Source organism: Berghia stephanieae, chromosome 5 (assembly GCF_034508935.2).
Source record: "Berghia stephanieae isolate SIO BIC M18660-M18661 chromosome 5, UCSD_Bste_1.3, whole genome shotgun sequence".
In the NCBI taxonomy this organism is placed as follows: Eukaryota; Metazoa; Mollusca; class Gastropoda; order Nudibranchia; family Aeolidiidae; genus Berghia; species Berghia stephanieae.
In genome coordinates, this window is record NC_088364.1 from 57,254,566 (window position 1) to 57,264,553 (window position 9,988).

The following is a 9,988-nucleotide window of genomic DNA, read 5'->3' on the forward strand; positions in this document are numbered from 1 at the left end:
CCACTTAACGACAAATAGAATATTTTCTTATTTTATGACATGGCAATATATTCAAAAATACAATTTGTAAACCAAAATAAACAGTCCCAGTCTGTTGTGTCTAAAATCGTAGGTAATGTTTGTGATGAGCGAGAAATTTGTCATGGATTTTTATCACACCTTAACACCGAAACGGGTATACATATGTTTACATTTGGTCATCAGAAACTCACACCTCATATTTGGAAAGGAGAAAACCCAATCAATGAAAAGTTGCAACTAAATAACAAAGGCATAATTTACGTGTCACTGCTTTATTTACCAGGACAATAGAAACGAAAAGGTGTGAAACCAGGATTGTCTCCTGTTCTCCTTTCCTACCCACTCCCTGGCTTGGTGACAAAAAATATGTCGGTGGACAGTCTCTGTCTGTGTGTTGTTTTATTTCTTATTGAGGAAGAGTGAAACACGATGTTAGTTTATTATAATTCTTTCTGTTCGCTTAACCCACTGTATATCAAAAGAACATTGTTTCTTTTTGTTTGAGGGTTTTTTTTTGCTGGTTTTTTTTTTCTTCCTACAGTTCCTATACCTGAGAGAATAATATGTCATTAATATTACATACTTATAATTCGCATCTTCCCTATGAGATTTGTTGAGGATGTTACCAAAAAACTTGTTTCTCTTGTATTTTCAAAGCTGGATTACTGTAATGCTATGTTGTTTGATGTTTCAGATATGCTCAGGCGGCTGCAGACGGTCCAAATAATGCTACCAGATTGGTCTTTCGAAATGGGAGGTTTGACCCTGTCACACCTCTCATTCGAAGATTACACTGGCTGCCTGTTGAGATAAGGGTCAATTCAAAGCATGTGTCATAGTTTATCACTGTCTGGAAAACACTGTCTATCCCTACCTTACACAACTCCTAAAGAAATATTTGAAAACCTGATCTTTGCATTCCTTCAATGACACCATCCATTTGGCTATCCCACACATTCGTACAAAGATGGGAACATTGTCCTTTTCTCATTTTGGTCTGTCTGTTAGGAACACCATTACACAGAGAATCCAGAAGTCCAAATCATTGTCTGTGTTCAAGAAATGCTTGAAAACATTTCCTTTTTGATGTCATGTATTTTCTTGGATATTATTTTGTGTTGATGTAAAGCGCCAAGAGCCTCATGGCTGAGGATATTAGAGTCCATTATTATTATTATTATTATTATTATTATTATTATTATTATTATTATTATTATTATTATTATTATTATTATATTTATTATTATATTTATTATTATTATATTACCACAAATCAGACGGGCCATTCTAAGAGTGTAGAATCTGACTGGCCATGTAAAATGCCTGAGTGGTCGGAAGTAACAATAATTATAAGTTTAAAATTTAAAATTTAATCTCCTGTACAAAAATGAATATAACAGCTTCAAAAAAGAACAATATACCAAACACGGAATGTTTTGGGCTCAAACCCGTCTTTAGCCCTTAACGAAAGCATGAATTTTATTTCTGTACCGTTTTTGTTATTGGCTGCAAAAAGGGTTTTTGAGCCCAAAACGTTCCATGTTTTGAATTTTATTCTTTTCTGAAGCTAATATATACATTTAAGATTTGTAAATTATTTTTTATAGTCCATAGCTTCAAGCAGCATATTCACTTTGCTAAAATTATGAACTTTCCATTGTATATTTCATTGCTGCCCTTTCATGTAAAGAAAACTATCTGTTGAAGTCTATGTTAATTGCATAAGAGAACATACCAGGTTCCTTTGTAAAAAGAAAAACAAACAAACAAAAAAGAAACATTTAAAAAAACAACAATTATCTCTCCACATGTACTTCTGGACTTCAAACAATTTTAAACCGAATATAATTTATAAAAGAATACAAACAACAAATCTTACCAATTTGGTTTTCTTCAAATGGTTCCTCCAATTCTTTGAAACTTGCCAAAAGTCGGATGTCAGTACAGATCTGTAATTGAGAAAAAAAAAAAAAAGATAACAAGTAATCAAGTAACAATACTAATATTTGAAAGCTTTTTGATGACAATCCTATACACTCTTCCTATTTCTGCATTATATTAATACAAAGGGCAATGTCTGTCTGTTTTTTTTTGGGTTTTTTTTTTTTTTGTATTTTGTTTTCGTTTCGGAGTTAATATTTATTTTAAGGTAAAGAACTGAAAATAATATTCTATGAAGTTCGAAAACATTCAAAAATCCACCGTATTCGTATTGCATTGGCTATCACATGGTACATTGTTGTCAGGTTGGATTTAAATCAAACATCAAAACAATAAATGGTTATCTGAGATGAGCAATGTCATCAACGTACACACACACACACACACACACACACACATACACACACACACACACACACACACACACATTCACAATTTAAATTCGTTTGATCTAATGATTCGGTTGAAGGGCAATGCGCGGTCCTGTTGGTGAAGGAGGTAGTAGAAGTAATAGCTGCAGCTGAATCAGTAGTAGTTGTAGTTATAGTAGTAGTAGTAGTAGTAGTAGTAGTAGTAGTAGTAGTAGTAGTAGTAGTAGTAGTAGTAGTAGTAGTAGTAGTAGTTCATTTTATTTTCCAGTCTTTCCGTGCAATAGGAACCCCTCCATGCGGATAGTAATGACAGCGAAGTGTAATGACCATGCGATGCAGACAACCTTTATTGTTTTACAGTACAGATTAGAATACAAGCAGCAGACCATACTGCTAAGCCACGCTGTCCCCATTATAAAATATGAAGTTGTTTACATCTCTCCTCTAGCGGCGCAGGTTGATTAATTAAATTTGACAATTCTATCATTTGATGCGATAAGAATACTAACAGTCGCTAGATGAATGCCCCATGCACTTGAGTATTGTGACGGTTTGTCGCGAACTGTTGTGATCCTATACTTCCGAAAAAAACAAACACATTTTTATAATGTTGGCCAGCCCACTCGTCCATCAAATATCGATCGATAAAAATGGCCCTCATCTCGTCAAAAACTCTCAAATCTGAAACTTCGCGAATAAGACCCTTACTACAGTACTCTGAAAATTTCAAAAACGTGTTTTGTTCGTTTGGTTTATGTTTGTTTTGCTGGTTTTTTTTTGTTGTTGTTTATTTTTGTTGTCTTTGGGGTTTGTTTTTTTTGTGTGTGTGTGTTCTTTGTTTTTTTTTGGTGTTGTTTTTTGTTTTGTTTTCTTTTTGGTTTTTTGTTGTTGTTGTTTTTTTTGTTTTGTTTGTTTGTTGTTTTTTTGTTTTTGTTTTTTTTTGTTGTTGTTTGATTTTGTTTTGTTTTGTTTTTTTTTTTTGTTTTTTTTTTTTTTTTTTTTTGGGGGGGGGGGGGGGGGGGGGGGGGGAGAGGGGTCAGACCATTGCACAGTACTTACGAGAAGACCATACCACTATATCATGGCACCCCCTTCGGTGATTAAATTTGAGAATTCTATACGCGTAACGTTACCCCACTACTCTCACTACTACTACTACTACTACTAGTACATGCTGACCCACCGTTCAAGGTGGATTCGACAGACTGTGAAAACAACCTAAGGTTGAATTTATTGTTTTCTCATCTCTATACTTAATCCTTTGAATACGTTCTCTCGTTCCTTGCTAATCTAAGCAGTGTGAATTTTCCCTGGTCGGTTACATTGAAATAATTCACATTTCCATCTTTTTGCTCAAGCAGGGTTAAGGAAGAGATAATGACCATTTACCAGTTAACTGTCCTACTTTGAAAAAAAAAATATGCGTATTTAAAAATTAGACCAGAAAATTCGTCCTCCTAGGTTTGAGAGTATTTGCCACGATGACGGTCATTTAAATCGATCGATAATGGAAGGACGAGTTTTCCGGCCAAATTTTTAAATACGTGTTTTTCCAGAGTGCGGCAGTTATGGGAGACTGATGAAACACGAGTAGCTTGAAATGAAGTTGGATATTTTACTCCATGGTAGGGAATATTATTCTTGGAAAGAAACAAAAGTGGCCCGATTCTTTGGATCGAGAATAAATTAAGATTGTTTTCATACGATGACGATGATGATAATGAGGATGATGATGAGGGCGACGACGATGGTGATAGTATAATATGTGTTACCTAATGTCTTTCTGTGCGTAGGTATATATATATATATATATATATATATATATATATATATATAATATATATATATATATATATATATATATATATATATATATATTATAAAACAAAAATAACAGAGAGATGATTTACAAGACAAAAAATATCACCTCCCAATACTAACATCATGCATTGGACTGTTTCCCTCTCAGCCAAGGACTCTGGTGAGGAAAGGGACAAAACCAAGTAATCTCATTCCAAGACAAAGACAAAAAGCAATTGGAAATAAGATATACGGTATAGAGGACACAGCGACCTCCTCGACCACTGTGGGAGGTTGGGAACGCTACCCAGAGAGTTAAGTTGTGATAAAGTGTCATGTCATGTCGTTGTAAAGATAAAGCCCGTACTACTACTACTACTACTACTACTACTACTACTACTACTACTACTACTACTACTACTACTACTACTACTACTACTACTACTACTACACAACTACTACTACTACTACTACTACTACTACTACTACTACTACTCCTACTACTACTACTACTATCATGTGATACAAAAACAGCTTTAGTGGTGGTTACCCTCTGAAATTCCAGGAAGTAAATTGATTATACACATCACTTCTAATTTCAAATCGCCAAAGCATTAATTAAAATATCAACGTGTAACTTTCATAGCAAAATCAGGAGCGAGGACGATTGTCGATCAATAAAATCGTTTATATCTATTTACTTTTAAAAATCTAATTATTTAACTATATTATTATCCATTGCATATTTTTATTGATTTATACATGTATCCATTCTTACTTATTAAATATTGGTAGGATTAAAAAGAAAATTACTGAGAAACTGTCACGACATATCATCAGTATTATGGTCCTGCGAAAACTATACATTTCCTATATTACAGTAGCTACCATAGAAAACTATAGAGGGCATGGATGGTAGGTAAGCATTTAAATCTAAAATTATGTCTCGGGAAAGCATTTGATAAAAATGTCACGGTAACCGCAAGTGTGTAAGTAAGACCAGAACGGGTCGGTGCCAATCTCCGGTCAACAAATCAAAGTCAAAATCATCGGTCCACACCACAGGACGGAGTTCGAAGTGACCGTTCCGCTCTACGACGCCGATGACAGTAATTACTATGGTCCACTCCACTGAGCTAGCTCATCACCAACTGTGTTCTTAGCCCACTCAATTGAAGCGATCCTCTATTAGAATTTATGTCGTTGTTGGTCATCTTAAAGTTAAAGAGTTGTATCAGATATTAATTTTATTATTAAAGCCAAAGCACCATCTTTTGATAGAGGCAAAACCAATGCCCTCTAGCCTGCTATGGACAAAACCGATGGGACTATTTAGTTTAGAAATTTGCGGGTGAAACGATTTTTATTTGTGAAAGTTTAACGCTTAACAGACAGGCTACATGACACAATATCTTACTGCTAACCCCCCCCCCCCCCCCCCCCCCTTCCTCAATAAAACCCTGGTCCTGTATATAGAGCAATAAAAGTGCTCAACGCGGGGCCAAAGTAACAAGATCGAACATATGGGACGACACAAACATAATTTCAACGAGGGCAACGTAATTAGTCATTTACATCCGTTATTATGGCGAGACAGTATGCGTGGAGTAAAGCACCTTTTCAATACGATTCAATAGTCTGATGTCACGCCGCCCGGCAACGGCGGCCATCTTGGTTCTAAACAAAGAAAATCCTTACTTTTTATTTTTCATGCTGGCTAGAACTTTTCATATGCCTTGTGATCAGAATTTGTAAAAGTGAAAACATGATCAAATTTATGTGTTTTTTTTCTTCCTCCGGATACCCTTTATGCTCGTCGGAGAAATATTTCATACGGGCGTCCGCCATTGTTCCGATAGTTTAGAGCCAGTGTTACTAAGTTACCATGCGTCATTAGGAAGGAAGTGACGTTACGACTATTGAATCCTATTAAGGACTCAACTCTGTCACACCACCAGAATAGAACAACGCACTATGTTTTGAACACGATTTGGTGAACAGTTATAACAAGACTTTTTTTTAAATGACGGAGATTATAATTTATAATAAATTCAATTTCGTCCTTGAATCGTTAATAGTACCTCCTAAACTTCCAAAACAAGTCTCGGGTCGGTAATAGACTGTTTGGCAAGTAGAGAATCAACTTAATCTATCGATATATAAAAAGTAAAAGTTTCATGACCAAATGAAAAGAAGTGTCTTTTTTTCAGTGTGCAGCAGACATTAAAATTAAAAGTTTTGCTGCCATTCAATTCCCACAAACCAATGATACGGATGTTTTGCATTTCCCCTTTGTCACAAAAAATATTGACTCAGTGCTGATGGTGACAATCGAAAAAGAAGGGGGGTTTTAAAGCTATTTACTACACGAACAACAACTTTTAACAGAGATGATAAACTATCATTGATTATTGATACTCTAGCTAACTTGTGAAGAGTGGGAAACTGCACATATTATTTGTTCCACCACACACTATTACTGCCAGTACATTGATTGGATAAATGAAATATGTTAAAAGGAGGAAATTTCTTCCCTGAGTTCAAAATCACGGAGCCAACTTTTTATTGTTTTTAATTTTGTTTTAGTTTTTTATGTTTGCCGCGTACTGAAAATACACGTTGTTTTTCATTTTGGTCAGAAAACTTTAACCTCATATATAACATATTGAGAGATTAAATTGTCCCCAAACTTGTTAAAAAGTCTTTTACCGACCTGAGACTTGTCATAGAACTTTGGCAAAATGACATCTCAAATATAATTAACTAATTAACATCAATAATATTGTGAATGATCAACTTCTACAATATTGTTTCGAGCATTGGCTCTCATCAGATTTATATATATATGTATATATATATATATATATATATATATATATAATATATATATATATATATATATAAAATATTATATATATATAATATATATATATATATATAATATATATATATATCATATTATATATAGTATAACATATAGTATAGTATATATATAGTAGTAGTAGTAGTAGTAGTAGTAGTAGTAGTGTAGTAGTAGTAGTAGTAGTAGTAGTAGTAGTAGTCGTGTAGTAGTAGTAGTGATAGTAGTAGTAGTAGTAGTAGTAGTAGTAGTAGTAGTAGTAGTAGTAGTAGTAGTAGGTGGTGTATTGTAGGGGGTGTAGTAGTAGTAGATAGATAGATAGATAGAGTAGTAGTAGATAGATGTAGGAGGAGAGAAGAGAGAGAGAGAAGAGAGAGAGAGAGGAGAGAGAGAGAGAGAGAGAGAGAGAGAGAGAGAGAGGTGGGAGGGGGAGAGGCGGAGATAGAAGCCCAAAAACTAATAATAATGAAATAACAGATTGGGTCATAAGCAAGTAGACACAAAGTAAAGCAAGTAGGAAGAGGGGAACACACAGTATTATCATGTTACAATCTATGAACCTTTCTATCGCCTCAGTGGTTGTGACAGGACTTCGGATATCATATAACAGTGACGATTCGAATCCCTGTATTTGTGACCTATCATCTGAAATCGGTATTATGTCTGGTGATTAAAAGGGGGAAAAAATTCAGCTTTTGTATCGCGCAATATCCACTCAACGTACTCAAAGCGCTTTTCAAGGGTCCCTAGCCAGCAGAAAAATTTAACATGTAGGACGAGACTTGACGTACTATGGAAAGGCATGTATTTTGCGACGTTCCAGGTTTGAGAGCTTTTTGCTAAGGTGTGGGTCATTTAAATCGATTGATATTTGAAGGACAGTTTTCTAGCCAAATTTTAAATAACTGTCTTTCTAGAGTACGGCAATGAACTGGTTAATGAGCGACTCGCTCAGTGGCTTGAGCGACCGCTTGCTGCTCTCTCTCTCTCTCTCTCTCTCTCTCTCTCTCTCTCTCTCTCTCTCTCTCTCTCTCTCTCTCTCTCTCTCTCTCTCTCTGTTGGTCTCAGTCAGGCGGAGGGTGCCGTGTCAGTTGGATCCTAGGTTGGCTCTGACTCTGCGATATTTTAATTCTGTTTTCATCTGGCATTTCTCAATACCTTATATTTGTCATCATTATTGATACAAGTGCCCGTCCACACTTTTTCTAAAATAATATATTATATTTCTGATCAATCATTTTCCGACATCTGGTATCTATACCCATCATAATACCGATGTGAGACGGAGGTTTTTGTTTTTAATAGCTTTTAAGGGAAATACGGCGACACATTGCAACACATTTAGGTTATATCAGCGCCGGTAAATAAAAGAAAATGGGAAAGCAAAAAGTTCTAGAATTACAATCAAAGCACCCAAGAAAAAGTAAAACATAGGGGAACTGGGAACAAATAGGGATCAGATGTAGATTCCAAGAGCATACCACCAATGTACTTAGTTTGAGATCACCTATAAGTCTCATCCGGACACAAGCACAAAATCCAACAAAGAGGAATACACTCAAATGCCTACATTATACATTCAAAATAACAAATATAATAATACATAACAGAGAGATGATTTAAAAGGAAAAAAATTATCTCCCAAAACAATAACTATGCATTTGAGTGTTTCCCTCCCAGCTAGGACTCCGGCCAGGGTCAGGACAAAACCAAGTAATCTCATTCCAAGACAAAGACAGAAAGCATGTTGGAAAACAGATATAAGGGGATAGAAGATGAAGTATGTACCCCCCCCCCCCCCCCCTGCCCACTATGGGAGGTCAGGAACCCCACTCAGTGAGGCGGTGGGCCACATTTGAGCGATCCTATGGTTTAAAGTGGTAAGTCACTCGCCCTAGGAACCGGGAGGTCCAGATTCGACTCCTGATTGAGACACCTGATTTTCTATTCCCCTTGTGACTCTTGGAGTTAGAACGAACGGTCAATATTACAGAATCCCTATCCTTATTATTGTAGATGGCTTTATAATAATATTATATGAAAAACTTGTGCTTTTTTGTTACAAGAAGAGTTCCACTGCTAGTATGTGAATTGTTTTGTTTTATTTCTCTCTTTTTTTGTTTTTATCTGTTTGGCTTGTTTCTTTGTTTGCTTTATGTTTTTGTTTTTCACGGAAGTAGAAATATAATACTTAGAAAATCATTTAATAACATAATCATTAAAATCATGACCATTACTCCCGTTTCCGTATTAAGTGGCCAAACGAATTTGACCATGAAATCGGCATCGTAGCATGTATTGAATGACAGGACTCGCTTACAACAGGCAAACGCTGAAAGTTGTTATTTCAAAGTTTGATCACTTATATTTTTCATGGGTTATGCAACGCCTGCAACACTTGAGGGTCAACTAAAAAGGAGATGATGGTATGGTTAAAAGAATTGTGATTTCGCATTGTCCAATAAGGACAAATTAAAATATGTCTATAGTTTGGTGACACTACTCTGTCTTGTGTCAGGTTGGTCAACCATGACGTCATCCAAGAATGGACGGACATAAAAGACGTAAAGCCTGTCGTGTCCGAGTCATCTGTCAGGTCCTCGGAGAACCGAAACAAAAGGGGAGAGGAGAGCGTAGAGTGTGTGTGTGTGTAGAGGACTCCGGGGCGGGGAGGTGTAAGGTGACAAGGTTGTCGTGCTCCGACTAAACATATTTGTTTTCGTTTTGGCCAGAAATAAAAAATACTTCATATTATACCGGACGATCAAAACGACTACCTCAACTTGCCAAAACGTCTCAAACCTGAGGCTTCAATGAAGTTGACAAGCTGGAGGTCGTTTGTAATAATCCGATACTTGAAGTAAAAGTTATCTGGCCAACATTTTTCAGAAATGTGTTTTGTTAAAAGATAAAATACTGACAACATCAATTAGTATCAGGTCGCCACTTTGGCATTTTCAAAGCCATTTTAAAATGACACTTTCTGGCATTGCTT

General features: G+C 35.7%; 1 protein-coding gene across 2 annotated transcripts in view; it reads right to left on the bottom strand.

Annotated features, from left to right (window-relative positions):
- Positions 1-9,988, bottom strand: part of LOC144973286 (adenylosuccinate lyase-like) — a 57,864-nt gene that overhangs the window by 14,723 nt on the left and 33,153 nt on the right. For both annotated transcript variants that reach the window (XM_078915547.1, XM_078915549.1), the window contains exon 8: positions 1,901-1,970. In XM_078915547.1, the coding sequence (XP_078771673.1) occupies positions 1,901-1,970 (70 nt within the window). The remainder of the gene's footprint in view (positions 1-1,900; positions 1,971-9,988) is intronic.